Source organism: Osmia bicornis, chromosome 5 (assembly GCF_907164935.1).
Source record: "Osmia bicornis bicornis chromosome 5, iOsmBic2.1, whole genome shotgun sequence".
Classification (NCBI taxonomy): Eukaryota; Metazoa; Arthropoda; class Insecta; order Hymenoptera; family Megachilidae; genus Osmia; species Osmia bicornis.
This window is the reverse complement of record NC_060220.1, coordinates 954,121-971,665: the sequence shown is the minus strand read 5'-3', so window position 1 is coordinate 971,665 and position 17,545 is coordinate 954,121. Positions and strand designations below refer to the sequence as shown.

Sequence of the window (17,545 nt, the reverse complement as noted above, 5' to 3'; positions counted from 1 at the left end):
TCTGAAATTTTCACGTTTTCCGACAATGTTAGCTAGTAGCCGCTCTGTATTTAATATTCGCCCTGAACGCCCTGATCATCCCTACCAGCATTATCGTAGTGCAACAGAGTTCGTTAGAAGATTCGTCACTCAATCAGTTTTCAGTGCATTGAAGATTATTGATAACATGGTCTGTAATCAAAATTCTATCATTTACTATCATTTAACTACCAAATCCTAATATTTACATATAAAAAAATTCAATATAGGAAGCTCCAACTGATGGTAATACACGGGAAATGGGCTACTTTGGAAACGAGTGGCCCACGTGTGGGAGTTTTAACCCGCGAAATGGTGAAAAGAGTGTAATTGCAGAAATGAAGTCATGGAATGCATTACCGGTATGAATTGTATTGAGTTTTTGTTTATAGTCACTATTTATATATACATATTTTTATATAGTGTTTCTATAGGCATTGAAAGATTGGATGTTTTATGTGTCTTTTATGCGTCTTACACGTAAATATAGTACAGAATTTTATACGTACCAAGTTCTTTGGAGCGTGCCTACACCAGCGTATCCTGAACCTCAAGTCACAGTTTCCGTGTTCTTTTATGTTGCAACAAGCCAAATTTATCCATCTCATTTTCCTGTCGATGTTAGTCATTTTCATTATATTAACAATTCAAACAATTTTACTAACACATCTTATGTTTATTCATAGGTCACGTACTGTTTCGAGGGACAACAATTTTTACACGATCTGAACATTATCTTCAGACCCAAATGGCTCTACGATATATTAGATATGAAAACGATGATGTTTAAGACATTTACCTTCTGATACGTTATCATTAATTCGCAAACTAGACGCGCTGTGCCATTCCAATTGGATTTACGTTTAAACATGCAAATCGTTGTAAACAGTAACGAGACTCTTAGGAAGCATATGCGTCGCTAAAATGTCGTAAAAGTAAGGGTGTCGGATTCGGCTCACGCCTGGTGTACTGGCTGAACACCAGACGTGCGTTTACTTCAATTGGTCAAGCAATAGGAGCAGGTGATAGCGGCTCTTAGCAGCATTGAAGGAAAACATACCTAGTGCACCGGTTGTTTTCAGCAACCCTTGCATCTTGGTCGTTACTTTATTAACCCTTTGCGCAACACCTTGATGACCGCGGTCACGTATTCGTCACATTGTTAAAGCTAAACTTAAAATTCAATTCCAGTTGTAAGTTGTGCTACACATGTATTGCAACAATAAGGCAAAGGGTTAACATTTTTTTCCAAAATCAAATAGGTAATTTTAACTGTTCTCTCCTGCGGAGTATATACCACACACTTGTCGCTCCTAAGGAATCTATTTAAATTTCCATCGAGCACATCGAGGAGGTGTAAACGGTGCGTTGGTCTTTCGGACGGTTACTTTCTGTTTTTCTTTTTTTTTTTCTTTTAACGTCATTCGGTTTCGGTGATACCGACGACAAATAAAAGACAATTTCAAAACCTAACAGAGACTTCGCCGAGCTCTCGTGCACATGGTGGTCGAATGACACTGGGAGGTCTGTGTTTCTCGGCAGGAGCCTGGGATATCGACAACCACGTGTCGAGCATATCTGACTAGATCCACGCATCGTTTACGCTTTTGCTTTCACTAAACTGAACCGTATACTTTGTTAATACTTATGTTATATTTGATAAATCAATATATATATCTTTGATTGATTTTAAACAATTGACTTTTGTGTAATATCTTAACGTATGCTGATGACAGCAAGAATGACTATTTATACAATTAGTTGAATTTCCCGTATTCCAAGGGGTGTAATCTTATGCTTTGTGGAGAGAAGTGTTTTCTATAGTTTCCTTTGACCCAGCAGGTTGAAACCCAAGTGAAAACAGGTCAACAAGTGCAGTTCTTTACAGTGATCATGTTACCAAGGCATTTAAAAGCTCCGTTAGTAGCCAAATTTCAAGATTTATGTCTTAACAGGACAACAGATACGTTAGCGATTCTTGCAATTGTTGAAATTCTTCTGAAACAAGGAATACATTTGGAACTGCATCGGTACCGAAAAGGAGTACGAGCTTCCACAAACAATCAATGGAAAATATGTGGGTCAAAAGTTAACCGGCAATAGGCGGTAGAGGCAACCACCGTTGCCTATTTATACGATGAAGATTTTTTGTCCGGACTTTGTCCTAAACATCACATCCGCCGAGGTGCTTCCTACGCGGACCGTGTTTTGCCGCGATCGCGGCTAACTGATGAAGGAAACGCAGCAGGAAAGACGGAGAAAGAGACGCGAAAGGAACCACCGCCTTACTTTCAGCAGCTTCAAACATCCGCTGCACCAGCCGCCACCAGATCTCGTTTACCTATCCTTCTTTCCCCTTTAGTTCCTTCTCAGAGAGACACACGCGTTCCTTCCTCTTCCTTTTCCGTTCCTCTTCTCTCCACCCATCCTTTGATTTTCCAGATAGGCATTTCTGACGAGACTCTGGCATCCGAAGGATCAAATGGTGAATTCAAATATTAACACTTTTACGTGGATTTCAGGGACGAGTGACACTGGAGTGCAATATAGGCCTATTTTGACTAAGGATATAAGGAGGAGGAGACCCCCAACATTTGGACTTGGGAGAGCCTATTCGTTTCGTTACGGTTCAGACCTCGAAGTGGAAATGATTTGGTAACGGGTGTGATATCGGGTAACGTTTAGACCTAAAGACACATCTGGAGCGAACCGAGTGGACACGTCGACCTCCTTCGAGAAGAGAAACAAGAAGGGGGATGGTCCGTTGCGCGTGAACGGTGAGACACGTTACCCACGTGCAAAGCTACGTCTTGAATCACCAGCTGCCGATTCGCCGACGACTCCAGGAACCCTGGAGACGTACTAAAATTAGCAACCAGCACCCCCGCCTAGCCCTTACATGGCCACGCCATGGGCACACGCGCGGTTACTTTCAGAGAAAGAAAAAGAAAAGAAGAGGAAACAATAATAATCAGGGTCCAAACGGCACGAGTCGATCGTGCGCGAAATGTCACAGCTGGTGCACCAGCCGGGTGACCAATCATTATTCTTAAGAGACGCTTAACATGCGTAAAATATTGCGATAAGAATAAAATTTTACTATGCAGTGTTTGCATATAATATAAGATACTCGGTACATTTTGTTCAAATATATAAAGATTGGGATACGTGTAAGTTAATCACTTCTGTAATTTGTAATGTTAACGACACGAATCTCTAGTAAAGTTTAATCTCTTCTTTATCATTGTAAAGGACAGGAAGTACCGCAGGATGGATTACCCAGTTAACCACATGGCTCCTGTATGAATGAACGGTGTAACGAATGAACCTGTACGATATGCCTAGGAAATCGAGTTGATGCCCTTATTAACCCTTCTGTTAATAACCAGGTACCTATCCATTTCCAGTTCGACATTGTATTCTACTTATTCAAGATACCCATTCCTTTCAGTTCAAGAATGTACTAATTTCTCTGTGTAGCCTCTCTGATAGGGGATGGTTAATTTCACGAAATTCTCGTTGCATTTGTTTCCACGCGCTTAACGATACCAGGGTAATAAACATGTCTAAATTCTTTTAAACTGTTTCGAGAATTTGAAATTTAAGTGGTACATATCGGATGTCTGGAAACGGTCACGATCGCGTTGGGTTTAGAGCAACGAATCACTTCGCGGCTACTTTTGCGATCGATCTGCCGTCGTAGAGGAATCCGTGGAATCTGTTTCTATCGTATACACTTCCAAGTTCATTGTCCTCGATATATCTGGTAGGCCACAGAAGCCCCGAAACGAGAGATCCTTTTGGTCTCGTCGTGGTACTGGTGCTCCGTTCCAAGTACATCTGCGCCGAGCGGATGCAGCCTGCATTTTATGACCGCCCAATGCAACCGATTCTCATTCGTGCACCCGTACTCACACCCTCCACCACTTTCAGCACGCGGTACAACGACTTCTATAATTAGATTTCCTTCCCCTTTAGCTTAGACACCTTCGAGCATGATCTCCGTGTGCCCCCGCGAATCTTACAGGGGGAGTACACCACCTCCGGGACATACGGTACCTTGCTCGATCATCGCTGAATTATTACTTTCGCGAGCATTTGTTAGGGTAGCTCGCTTATCGGTCAAAGTTCCTTTTTTACCTATTGATAGAATGGTCAACCCATTCGTCACGAGTCATTTGACTGGCGTCACCTTTTGCATTTGAATACCGATCCACGACTTCGGTATTCGAATAACGATCTATATGTTCGAACAGGATGACATTAGCAACGCACACAGACCAGATAACGTATGTTACAGGTTTCAAGCCGGCTATTTCGAACAGGTTGCGCTCGGATCTATTTTTCGATCATTGGCATCGACCGGATCTACGGATCCACGCTCTTCTGACGACAGGTAGCCAGAAAAATAATTGAAACGACGACGATTAAATGAAGGCGGCGATCTATAACCGCTGGCCGACGATGCCAAAACATCGCATCCTCTTAATTATATGCGCTTTAATGGTTGGTGATTGGCCAGCAGTTTGCAAAACCTTCAAAGTTTCGATTTGAAGGATTCAAGCTAAAGCAAAAGTATCATCAGGTACGTTCAAGCCGTTCTGCGTCACACCGATCATCGATGCCACCCTTTGATGGTCGTCCGTCTATCACCGTTCGCTTGCAACATTATTTATTTCGAACTTCAAATTTATCCCGATGAAATAAATTTTCATCTGTCGTTTTTAAATATATCGCGCCCCCTCCACCTTTTTTAACACATTGTTTGAATGTTTACAAAGAGGATAAGAATCATTTCTGTCACTAACGCCACTTGAGGTGGATTACGTAAAGGTGTCGTTAAACGATCTTGGCAGAGCTCTTATTTTCCTTGTTGTCAAATCTGACGTGATTCTCTGAAAACATCAAACAATCCGTCTGATTTGAAATATCACGCTATTGTAAAGGATTACAAATTATTAAAATTCACTGCGACAGGAAAAAATATTGACATCGGTATTTCTGTATGAAGGAATCTCGTTTTGCAACATTGGCGCTTCTTTCAGGGCATTGCCAAGTTCGCAATCATCATCAAAGCACATGATTTAAAATGATCATTATTTATCCAGTAGAATGTTACATCTGAACCCAGTGATATCATTTGAAAAGTGGTAGATTGCAAGCGAAAGTGAAGTAAAAAATTTGATAATATGGGTCTTGTGAACTTTGCTGCCACTTTGTAGCAGCTTGGCAACCCAGTCTGATCCGTCCCTGATCCGCATGCAAATACGTGCTATACTTAGAGATGTCCGATTTCCCTCGTTACAACAGATCGCATTTTCGTCTTCATCGACCTTAATCATTCCTCTCGAAATCTGTATGCAATAACGATCACGAACAATGCCAAACGTAGGGCACTTCCTCGACATATACTTGCTCAATTAATTCGTTTCTTCTTCAGGTTGCAAACGTTGGAGGAGGAGATTTCAATGCTTCCCACGGTACGACATTAATTCCTGCGGAAATGACTTAACAGGGTTGAGATAATGTAGTCGATGACTACTTGTGCCTAGATTCTTCAATGGGCCACTAGAAATCTGAATGGGCATCCACGTGTTCGTGCAGACACGAAAGTTCACTTGAAGAGGTATACACATTTTTTTACGACATCAGAAGCAGCCAGATTCATGAATGAACTTGAACAATTCGGTGTGTCAGGACACTGCAATCGAATACTTCCATTCATAAGACATGGGACACCTTGTCATTTTATTATTAAATTCATAGTTATTTATTTTACACCGGTAGTAAACAATTTCCACGACTAATTTCCAGGTTCTGATATCTTATAAATCACACGGTAGACCAGCAGGCTTTCCGTCCTATACGAAGGCGTAGACTCAAGATGATCACGTGTAGGAGATGAATGCATGTGCTCGCAAAGGGAAGCTGCGATGGAAAAAGAAGCGCAGGAAAAAAAGGGGAGATAGGAAGGAAAGAGAGGGAAGAAGGGCGCGTGTCGGTCGCGTGCCCGTTGCGGCTGGTGACTCTGTGTCTGCGACCCTCCTATCCTTTAACCCCTCCTACAGCTTTTCCACGGACAAATTTCTAAGTGGGGGACACCATCACCGGTTAGGACCTTTCAAAATATTGGCATTTTAATGACATTACAATAGCATGAACTATTAACTCATTTATGGAAATATGTATATTTTAAATAGAATTAATTTTATTTTAAGGAGTGCATCTTGTGTTGTGTAAGTGGAGCTGATGATTGCTTTTTGATTGAGGTGTGACAACGGAACCAATTTTAAACAAATTTTTGTCATTGACAAACCGATCGAAAGCATAGAGAGTACAGAGGAAGAATTCCATGAATCCATCAGTGAACTGTTCAGGACTACGACCTCAGCCCCCTCATCGTCTAGTCCACTTCCTCTTCTTCCGTCCCCTTCATTTTTTCATCTCCTCCTTGAAGCCGTCTGGACGATGGAAATTGAAGAAAGAGAATCAACCAGGGAGGATCAGGGTGACACACACGTGGTCTGTACACAAGGCAATAGAGGAACCACCTACTGCAACGGGAGATGTATCCATTCGGAAAGCAGACGTTTTATCGAATAAAGGTAAAATGATGTCAGCGATAAAATAACGGTCCGTTTCGGGAGGGGTTTTTGCATCCCGATACATCCGATAGACGACGTCAGGGACGGAAGTCATCAACATTCTCCAGTTTTCAAACGAGCAATAATCTCCTTGGTCATTAACCATACCGCTGTCACCCAATAGACATGTCTTTCTATGAATGTCATTAAACTATTTTGATGAATTACATTGTCTTGATGCGTGGCAAAAATTGTAGATGCATAATTCAAAATGAATAGGATATTAATGCTCGTGTAATTAAGAATGGTAATTATTCTATGCAGCGTTTAAAGTTGATTGCACTTACGGTCAGCTGATTACTTGTTGAATGTACATTCCAGTAGCCGTACCGGTACGAATTTAAATGCATTGTGCACGTCATTACAAACCGTCAGCGAGTGTGTGTGTGTGTGTGTTTTTTTAACTGGTAAAAAGAAAAAGACAAAACCACGTGAATGTAATCCGTCAAACGAGAGAGACTTGAACGAAAAAGGAATACCTCGGTCTCCGTCACTCTCTGTACGTCTCGATCAAGATCGCAGACGGTCAGGCCGAGTGTAGGATTTCGTCGTGAAATTTTGTGAATGAGCCCTCGTGACTCGCGCATTTTGAATGGAAACCGACGGGCCGGTTTTTACGAGAGCAGCAGCACCGTGCTTGTACAGGATGCGGGTGCGGACGAAGGGGGTGGTATGCTCATTTTTATCCCTTTTTCTCGCCGCTGAAGGAGAGATAAGAGGGGAAGGAAGAGAGAATACAGCAGCCAGCTGATCGCCTGCGCTTTTGTATAGAGGTTTCGCAAAATGCGAGCACGTGCTCGTGTGCGTGACCCTTTTTCAGATTTGCATGCCTGCGAAGCCACCTGCGAAGCCAGCTTCTACCCGCTCTTATCCGCGCGCAATTAATCTCGGAATTACTATACCTTTTTCTTCTCAAATTCAATGTAATTACTCCCTGGTTTCGCAAGGTTTATCTATCGAATTCGTCTGCACCCCTGCTAGATTCAAACGTTAAAGAGTTAGAGCTTAAAGACTTGAACTATCTAAATTGCAAATGAAATTAGTGCTTAATGGGTTAATAGGAAACAAGTGGCAAAAAGTGTGAGGTAGAAAAACAAGATGGTTGTAGAGAAAGGGAACAAATCGGTGGGGGGTGAGAGAGGTGAAACAGGCGGCTGCTCGCTGTCTCCGGAAGGAACTGTCTCCCTTTATACCCAAAGACATTCCTCTAAACATGAACCAACGTGCTTCACGACAGTGTTCTCCCCTCGTTGAAGCACTTCCACGAACGTCCCCACCCTCTGTTAATCTCTTGCACCCGAAACTAAATTAAGGGTCGTTCCGGTTGGAACTTTTTTTTTCTCCCTTTTTGATACTCTTTCACCCCTTCTGTTTTTTTGTTCCGGTTTGACTAAATGTCTTCAAAGAATCATGAACTTCCTTAACTTCATTGGTGAATCTTGACAAGGAAATCAAAATTCATAGCCTTTTCCTTTTTCGCTTCATCCGAATACTTGAGAATGGCGGCGTGTATCTTTAGTTACTACCCTTAAAGTCTCGAGTACTGGTACGAACAAGTAAGGTGCAAATTATTCGCATAGAACGAGTATTCGCGTAATGACTCATGTACTGTAAATAGAAAATTGTCATCTACCGGTGTCGTTGCACCCTAGGTCCTAGAGGACGTGTACGGTGGCTAGAAGAGGAGTGAAATGAAAGTTGGAAGTACACGTAGACGGCTGAAAATCTCGTCTGGCTCGTTGCCAAGATCTTCCGAATCTTGTCATCTTCTTCATCCCGTGTCTTTCATTCTCCAGCACGTACTTCTCTCCGTGCTTTTGCTGGAGGCAATCAATTAAATCCTTCCCGTTCTATCTTTCATCATCTTTCTCGGTTTCAGGAAAACATAACTTCAGCAGAGTAATTTCTGTATCTATGGACACAGAAGGCTGTTGCTCTGGTTCATTACCTTTCAAATCTCTTTAATTGTTTCCATTCTAGAAGCAATTTATTAGATTAAATTGAAGAATAAGGAGGACCAAAGTATAAAAAGAAAAGAGGTATTTTATCGTCAATCATAACCAGGTAAGTTACTTTTCTTTATTATAACATATTATAACGTTTTTGTTTAATTTCAGTGCTTTGAAGTAATCCTGAAGAATTTCACTGGATTAATGAATTCAGAATTCCAATTTGTACGTTCTACCTTGTCCCGCGAGTGACCGTGGAATAGAAGAGAGGTGGTTTACCCGAAGAACACGACAGCTGCATCGAGCCACCGGCCTGAAAATAGCACGGCAACCCCATGCCGAGGCCGTACACCGAAGTCGAAGCCCTCTCCCTACGTCAGTATATACCTCAGCTAAAAAGCCACCCACCTACGAGCCTTTTAAATAGCGATCGCGTGCTTTTCCCTTTTTTTTTTTCCTTCCACCCAGCAGAAACTTCTCGCTAAATGACATGGTCGAGGAAAGAGGGAGTGTACCGGCGCTGATTTATAAGAAGAACCAGGCGTTTCCGGATACTTTTCGAAACGATACCCGTCCCGACATACACTCTCGTCGAAACATTTATTTTTCACCGAACGGGATTACACTTAATGACCCTGTTTTCCCTATCGTACAAAAAAACGTACCCTTCCTCGTTTCCGAGTGACTTCTTCTTTCTTCTTTTTTCTAGGATACTTTGGCACGAGTCTGGTTAACCATCGAGGATGTTGGCCATCCGTAGGAGTGTTTACAATTCCAGAACGCTTGAGTGCCGTGAAAGAGTTCGGGATTAATTGGATGCAGAGAAAACGATGGAAGAGTTAAAGCTGAGGTACCTGAGTATTAGAAGAAGAAAATAATATTAATAACAATAAGAGAAAAGGGTAAATATCTAGAGCGATTTTGAAATACTCGTATTCCAACAGTGACGCAATAAATTCTTGGAATTTAATGTGGAAACGAATATCCAGGTACTACGTGCTATTAACATTAAGATTAAACGAATTTAATGGTCCACGGTACATCCCTCGTAAAGTTTCGACGCGCGAAAGCTCTCCATCTTGTTCTCGTGAAAAATGGCAACGCACGTGGTAGCACGCTACATCTATCCAACACCTATCTTACTCTGTTCTCGTCACCGTCTACAGTCTACCACAGTACATCCTCCTCCGCACCTGGAGCTTCTCCAAGTGCGACGAAAATACGCGTTTTACGCGACACCTTCCATCGGGTAATGCGTTCGGGCACCTGTAGGATGCGCCGTATCCGTTAGTTATTAACGATGATACCACGAGGTAAGTTAAACCCGACCGACCTACGTATCTGGTGACACGTAGTTGATGCTTAGATACTGACAATCCATCGCCGAGAAAAGCTTGGCGAGTCTCGGAGTTGCGTCAGTTGAGATGCTCAACGCTCGTGACTTTATTTTTAGGCAGCAACGTCGATAGCGCACCGATTGCAATAGAGTTTCTTAGACACCTGTTCTTCGAATCGTTTCGAAAACAATCATTCTGTTGGTCCACTTCAATATTTATTCAAGCGAAGAAGCAAAAGGAATAACGACACCAAGCTGAAATGACATTAAAGCTGAAATTTTAAAATGGTAACAAGTATATCTTGAATTTATTGATTTTATTGGATGCAAAGGGTCCTCAGGGTCAAAAATTCAGTACTTTTTATATTTCTTTTTTTTTTTTATTGACTCGATATATCACTTACAGTTTAAATTTTGCATGATTTACAGGTGTCTGTAAATGCAACCCCTTTGTAGCATCAAGGAACATCAATGTTGGATCGAAGAAGATGGCAAGCAAATACAAAAACGGCATCGATCTTCGCAGTTTCATTGGTGGCTACAGGATAGAAGCAGGTTGGTGCGCTGGGTGGTTCTTCTGGAGCGACGCCAGGCGTCCGCCGAATTTAGCACCGCGACGCTGACTAACTCGCGTGGCATTCATTCAATCGCCGACCAAAAAGCCTGCTGCCTGCATAGTCCCTTGCTGCATAGTCTCTGTATACTCGAACCACTCCGTTCGCCTTGTATTTCTTCAGAAAACCTTACTTTTCATTGTCTTTCTCTTTTTCTCGAGTTCTAAAGCCCGTTAATAGGAGGAACAAAGTCGACACGTTTAAAATACCATCGCGTAGATTGTTAGATTTCTTTTTAATTCTTTTCAGAAAATCCGTCGTTCTTAGTATTTTTAGACGGTCGTGGGTAATATATTAATCGATAGAATGTAACTGAAAAAAGCGTGTCATTTTATTAATAACGAGCTGCTATTAATAAAACGTTTAAAGCTGCTCTTAATTAAGTACCATAGAAAATCGTACATTAATGAAAATGAGAATGAAAAGCGTTGGTGTAAAGAATATCTACAAATCGTGGTGAGAATCAAAGAATCAGTAAACAAATCTGAAATTAGTCATACATCTTCCACGAGTAGACTTCGAAGAAGCTTCACTCAGCAAAAAAAATCCATGACCCCTGATGAATCGCGTCTACCATCTTTACGCTTTTTCCTTTTCTCCGCGATGACCGTCAAAAGAGCCGCATACGAAACGACACGTTCCTTCCCCGTCTCTTTCTTCGTTCCACGGTCCAGTGGTAGTTAATGAACATCGGGCGCGTGCCATGGATCCCACAAAATCTGTCTACCATCGGTGGCTTCGCATAAAAATAGACTGCTTATCCTTTCATTTGCCACTGGTGAATATCGTTTCGGTAATCTGCTCTCTTTCGTATTTAAGTTTACTCCATTCTGCGGCGGCAAGTGGCTTTCAATTGTAATTTCATTCCCTACGATTTTCAAGCTATCCCAAATCGAAGAGATTTATAATCGAAACCCTTGGAGGTTCATTTTCTTAATCGAAATCGAATATAAATCTCTGTTACGTATAGAGTTTAATGCATACTTAATGTTTACACCTGTTCGCGTCCATTCGGCAGATCTTTCCAAACCTCTTAAATTTCTTCGCGCAGAGGGGCTGTTATAATATAAATACATTCTCTGATTGATTTTATGTTGAATAACCGTATATTAATTACAGATCATCCTGGCATTTTCTACGGATAAACCTACACGCCCTCTTGCTTGTCTTCGCCCACGCGTTACGACCCACGTCGAAGGAAAAATAAATTTTCGTTACGTTTCCTTACAAACGCAGAATCCAGCTAAAATGAATCGAAAGTAATTTAATGAAATTTCTTCTCTTCGTATAGTGTCTATTCACGTTTGCAAATTGTCTAATGGATTTCGATTGAATTGCCTTTTTGCAGTCTTTTATAATAACAAAGATGGATGTTGGGGCCGATGCAGTTGATAAAATGCCGTTGTCAATGTTCGACGACCTTCCAGAACGAAGATCGTCTTCAAGGCTCTGCTGCGTCCATTCTTAAATTAGGAAACCACCTCTACATACGCGTGTTTACAGTAATGGAACGGAAAAAGCACACAAATCTCTCTGGTTCCCATATTTGTTTTCTCTTTGAAGTTTTTGAAAGAATACCGTCTCACGAGTGAGTCTTACGTACTTACAGGTACGTAATTTTCATTTTCATTATAATTAATAATAATTTACCGATAAGTGGTTAAATATTCACAGGCTACCTGTTACTCTTCCGAGCGGTATTAGTGATTGCAAATAAGAAAGAGGATAAAAAAAATCATCGTTAAACGGGATGCAACGAGTTCGATCGTTCTGCGTGTAAGTACGAAGCGGAGTGCGCAACATTGTCGCGGTGTGCATGCGGTAATCGAAAAAGCAAGATCGACGTGCACACACTACGGTGGTCGCACGCTTTTGCCACCACGCAAACAGAAGCAGTCGACACACGAGCCAGTCAGGCACCCTTCTGAGCGCGTGCAGCTCGACGCGCAGCAGCTGAAGAAGAAGAAGAAGAAAACGATGACGAAGAGACGGTGGAGGGCGAGGGAGGCTGTGCTCCTATATGTAGCCCCGAATCTTAGCCGGAGCAACTATTACGCCCGAAATCCTCGAGGCGGACGCAACCCCCCCTTTCCTCCCCCCCTGTATTCATCAACAGGTACAGGGTAACGCGAGAGGGAATTTAAAACGGCGCGTACATCGGTTTCACCCACCTTATTAATCGTTCATTTACCTTATATGTTAAGTGAATCGTGTGTGACAAGTGGAATTAGATCTGACAGATCTGAGGTATGACTTGTGTGATCGAGAAAGGAGAATAGAGGAGAAGCGGAATATATACGTACGAGAATAGGAAGAAAATGCCGAGAGCTTTTCTAATCACCCACCGTCGATACAACGGAGTCGAAGAGGAGTTTGATGGTTCCGGAAGAGGTAGGTGTCTCGTGCCAGAGAATTCTCTAATTTTTTTATTTCAATCCTTCGCGCTGTATAGCTTTTAAAAATAGAGCTCGCTTACGTTTTGTTTCGTTCTTTGCGTCAACGGAGAGGATACCGTGAGCACACGTTCGAGGCCAAGTCGATCGTTTACCTCGTCCAGTCTATCGAATTTTCCTCGTTTATCTATTATTAACAAAGTCCTGGTGACGCGATAAATTGAAAGGTCAACGTGATAGTTCCATTAATGGCATGGTTCGCCGGACCGGAAACGTAGAACGCGGCCCACCCAGGAGTCAGGTGCAGCAAAATTTCCGCGCCGCTTACGTCGATCTCGTCGATCAAAGTCTCTGATCGCGAGCCAAGAGAATTTGCTGGTCGTTGCTTCGTGATTAAGGTGGTACATAGTACAGATTTAAGAATAGGAGACGCTAGATGCGTCACACGACGCATACCGTCCCGATGCCGTCAACCCCTCCAAAGCTTTCATACAAACGCACATGGTACGTGCGTGTACACCGAAGTACGCGAAAACTACGGGGGTTAGAGAGAGAGAAAGAAAGAACAGATACAGAAAGAGAGAGAGAGAGCAAAAGATATCTATTCTATTTCCGTTCTCTCCAAAAACGGACCAGCCGATACACTTGCGAAGATGTTCCGAGCTTTGCGACGCACCTCGATTCGAATGATTCAAAATCGTGCATATGGATCCTTTTTTTTTTCTTCGAACAAGACTGTAGAAACGGGAAATTACGGTGATAAATTATTAGAACAAAAATAGTCGCTTCTTCGAATAATGTTTCTTTGAACGTTTATACTCCGATAATATTTATAGAGCAAAGCCACCTGTTCGTTCGAAGTAAAGAACACTTCGTTATTTTCATTCTGGGAAAATAAAATCGGATCGTTAGGACGCGCAACGGTTATTTCAATTATGAAACGATAGATCGTAGAAGTATCAATTGGTAGCTTCTTTCAGTTGAATCACGAGATTTCCTTTGGTTGTTTGCCAGCGCTCTTTCAAACCTTTGCTAACGATGATGAACGATTTCACGTGCCATATTTGATCTTCTAGGAATGTTATTCTAGAACCGTGATACAACGGCGCCAATTATTCGTATATTATAATATATTACAAGGTACATTGTAAAGCGTTTTCTAAATTATGTTGACCAATCTAATTTTACTCACCTCCCACAGATTTCAGTCCCGAGAGAGGCGTAAGGCTGGCCGATTACAGCGGGAACCATCCGACTTCCGACGGTGCGAGCGAGTGCGGTAGCGAGACGTCTTCAGAGTGCCCTGAGGAATTGTACAATCTGACGAAACTGGCCGAAGTCAGCTTAGCAGCCGCTGCTGGCACTCTGATTCACCCTAACAACGTGATCTATCAACAACCAGCCTCGCCTAGATGCGCTCAACTTTCGGAAAAGTGCGGCAGAATGATGACACCGCGGACGAGACAGCAGGATTCGCAGTTTCAAGATCATACGAGAACGCTCGAGGGTGAACAGACGCTTGGAGAACGAACGAGATTGTTTTTCGAAAGAATAGAAACCGAGCGAGAGATTCTGCAGAATCATTCGGAGAGGAACACGGTTTTGGGTATCCATATCACTCCTCGTTCTCATCATTTGCAAGAAGAACGTCGAGGTCTTGATATATCAGAGAATTCGTTGGATAAAACCGAATTGGAATCGCCTCCTCCGTCGATACCTTCGACCATCTCGCAGAGCCGAAGAACGACCTCCACTTCAACGGAGACGTCCAAGTCCGAGGATAACGAGGACCACGAGTGTCCGGATTGCGGTAAAAAGTACTCGACCTCCTCCAATTTGGCCAGACACAGACAAACGCATAGGTCCCTTGGCGATAAGAAAGCAAGGAGGTGTCCACATTGCGACAAGGTGTATGTTAGTATGCCTGCGTTCAGCATGCACGTCAGGACACATAATCAGGGGTGCAAGTGCCATTACTGTGGCAAGTGCTTCTCGAGGCCATGGTTGTTGCAAGGGCACATACGTACTCATACAGGTGAATATTTGATAATGATTATTGTTAAATCTATTTTTCAGTTCATCAGTCTAATGTCATTATTTTCTTTTCCCAGGTGAAAAACCCTTCAAGTGCACAATCTGCAACAAAGCCTTCGCCGACAAGTCTAATTTGCGTGCCCATATACAAACACACTCGAACACCAAACCACACGTGTGTGGTCGTTGTGGTAAAGCGTTTGCTCTTAAGTCGTACTTGTACAAACACGAAGAATCATCGTGTATGAGGGCGCATCATCGATCATCCACGGAAAAGATTGATGGAAACGATCAGAAGACAACGTCGTCCTCGACGAAATCCTGTACGCCTCTTCCGTCGCCTTTGAACAGACTACAAACAACCCCATGCGTTACTGCTTCCCCTACCAGCGTCATCGTTCCTCGACTAGGTCTCAATCGTGAGCAAAGAAATTCGTCTTCAGCATTTTCCGCGATCATTAGACATACAAGACTTCCCGATGGATCTACGTCGCCTTTACCATCGAAACGTTCCTGCAGAGAAAAGACTTCTGTCGAAGAACACGAAAGGAAGACACCTGATAACATAACAAAAGATCCTGAATGCTTGTCCAGGATGGTTATCAGAACTTCAGTTATATCGCCTAACCCGGAACACCTGAGTCGCTTCAACAACGATAGCCAAAACTCTTCCGGCAGCTTTGATTTTTCTGATCCAACAAGATCCTCAGCGTTCTCCAGACCCACCACGATGACACTGAATTTGGCTATCGCATAGGGTTCTAACTTATCGACACTCAACATTGTTGAAGATTTAATCGAAACGTTGAAGAGAAGACATTGTTCGTCTAAAATGATAGAACGAAATCAGGGCAAGTATAAACATATTTCTATCGAATTCAATGATAGGAATATTATCAAATGCAGATAAAGTAGTTTGCTTCCATAGTATACCAAAGACTACTTTATACTTTATGGAACGTTTGAATGATATGTAGTATAATAGGCATGAAAGAATTGCTATCCAATATGAACAATTAAATCATTGTTTTATAGAGATACAAAGACGTAATTACTTGTTAGTAACTAGTGTCATTCCTACCAATATTGAGATAAGTTCGTTAGAAGGAAACATATTTGAAATTCATATTTCTTGCTTGAATCTCGGATGAAGGAGATGGGTCCCTGATGATCCAGACTGACCTAGCTCCTTCATTCAAGGATTAATAGCGACGAGTAGCCAGGTTTTTTTTTTATAGTTAAAGATGAAAGCAATTTTAAGACGAATTCATTAAGAAGCATTATCAGAGATTATGTAACGAATATTATTCCATACACCTTCCTAATTAGGGACCATTTAGCACATAGTCAGATTAACGATAAAAGTGTGGTTTACCAATTCCTAGTGTCGTGCCTTAAACACTATTCGTAGTCACAGCTTCTTTTTAAAGACATATCGCGTCCTGTTAATAAATAAAAATAATTTATTGATTTAGAGTGATCTGCAGTGCCTATGTATACTTATCTTAGTATTAATTGTACTTATATCGATGGAACTAATTTTTCAAGCTCTTCCAGGCAGCTAGATATTCTTTGGAAAATTTCAACTCATCTATACCGAATCATAGATTGTCAGCAAACACTTGGACCACCGAAAACGCTATGTATCAAACTAAAATCATACACGACTTCAAATTAACATTTGGCGGAAGGTGAAATTCAATTATTCTAAAAAGTACTGAGTAGTAATTAAGTTTCTCGTTTAAAAACGACAGATTACTATGCGGATGAATGTAATTTCAAGTATTGTGTCGTGCATACTACAAATTTGTATCTAAGAAAAATAGTTTTATATATTAATGCATTAGACGCGTTTATTTTTAAACACGCGTATCGTCTGTGATTCGAGGTTTCGTAAACAGAATGGACTGTCATCGCACAGTCTGGCGAGCCCTTTGCTGGCCGTATTATTAAGAACTTTTCTTTATTTTGCGATCTGTTGCCGATCAGTGGCGAAGATCAGAGTGTAAACTAGTCCAATCCGTTCTGCTATTCTAAAACGCATTCTTGTCTTTTTTTCAAAATAGAAATTCACGACACGGTTGCATAAAAATTCGAATGGCAGCGGTTATGATAATGATTTCGTGTAGTTTATTCAATTTCTTTTTTTTCATCATAAAATCGTAATACGTCTGTATTAACCCACAGTTAGGGAGCGTATAGAATGATGCGTATCCTAGTCATCGATCTTCTCGCGAAGATCGTACGTAAGGATCCCAAAAGATGTAATATTATATTGTATAGTTGTGTAAAGAAACCACACGTTGTAAATAGCATTCCCTGTAATAATGTACCAGTACTTAGAGTATCGCAATTTGTTAGTCCTTATTAGCGCAGTTTAATGTACCGTTGTTTTACGTATCTAATGTAACATTTGTACACTGGAGTGCCTAAGCAAACGTTTTACCAATTTTTTTTCTACGAATTGTACAATTACAACGAAAAATATACATATCACTATACATATTGTTTAGCGTATATAGAGGGTGTTTAGGTACGGCTGGACATCTTTCGAAGG

At 41.7% G+C, this 17,545-nt stretch overlaps 2 protein-coding genes and 1 long non-coding RNA gene across 5 annotated transcripts; all 3 read left to right on the top strand.

Annotated features, from left to right (window-relative positions):
* The first annotated feature begins 25 nt into the window (after positions 1-25).
* On the top strand, positions 26-824 carry LOC114882780. Its single transcript, XM_029199806.2, has 3 exons — positions 26-169; positions 249-380; positions 705-824. Exons 1-3 carry the CDS (start codon positions 26-28, stop codon positions 822-824), a joined length of 396 nt encoding a protein of 131 aa, XP_029055639.1.
* A 3,691-nt stretch (positions 825-4,515) lies between these two features.
* LOC114882723 lies at positions 4,516-6,674 on the top strand. Of its 2 annotated transcripts, none has more exons than XR_006829389.1 (4): positions 4,516-4,603; positions 5,459-5,644; positions 5,833-6,128; positions 6,237-6,674. It is a non-coding gene; the product is annotated as an uncharacterized LOC114882723 (long non-coding RNA). The 2 variants fall into 2 exon arrangements; XR_003790475.2 differs by lacking the exon at positions 4,516-4,603 and adding an exon at positions 5,320-5,374.
* Positions 6,675-10,145: 3,471 nt separating this feature from the next.
* On the top strand, positions 10,146-17,489 carry LOC114882630 (zinc finger protein 629). 2 transcript variants are annotated; one of them, XM_046285822.1, is made up of 7 exons: positions 10,146-10,235; positions 10,377-10,502; positions 11,681-11,820; positions 11,910-12,170; positions 12,236-12,952; positions 14,156-14,989; positions 15,066-17,489. In XM_046285822.1, the coding sequence occupies exons 5-7, from the start codon at positions 12,880-12,882 to the stop codon at positions 15,743-15,745; spliced, it is 1,587 nt and encodes a 528-aa protein (XP_046141778.1). In that variant the 5' UTR covers positions 10,146-10,235; positions 10,377-10,502; positions 11,681-11,820; positions 11,910-12,170; positions 12,236-12,879; the 3' UTR covers positions 15,746-17,489. The 2 variants fall into 2 exon arrangements, with proteins under 2 accessions (XP_046141778.1, XP_029055333.2); XM_029199500.2 differs by lacking the exons at positions 10,146-10,235; positions 10,377-10,502 and having other exon boundaries at positions 11,520-11,820.
* The last annotated feature ends 56 nt before the right edge of the window (positions 17,490-17,545 follow it).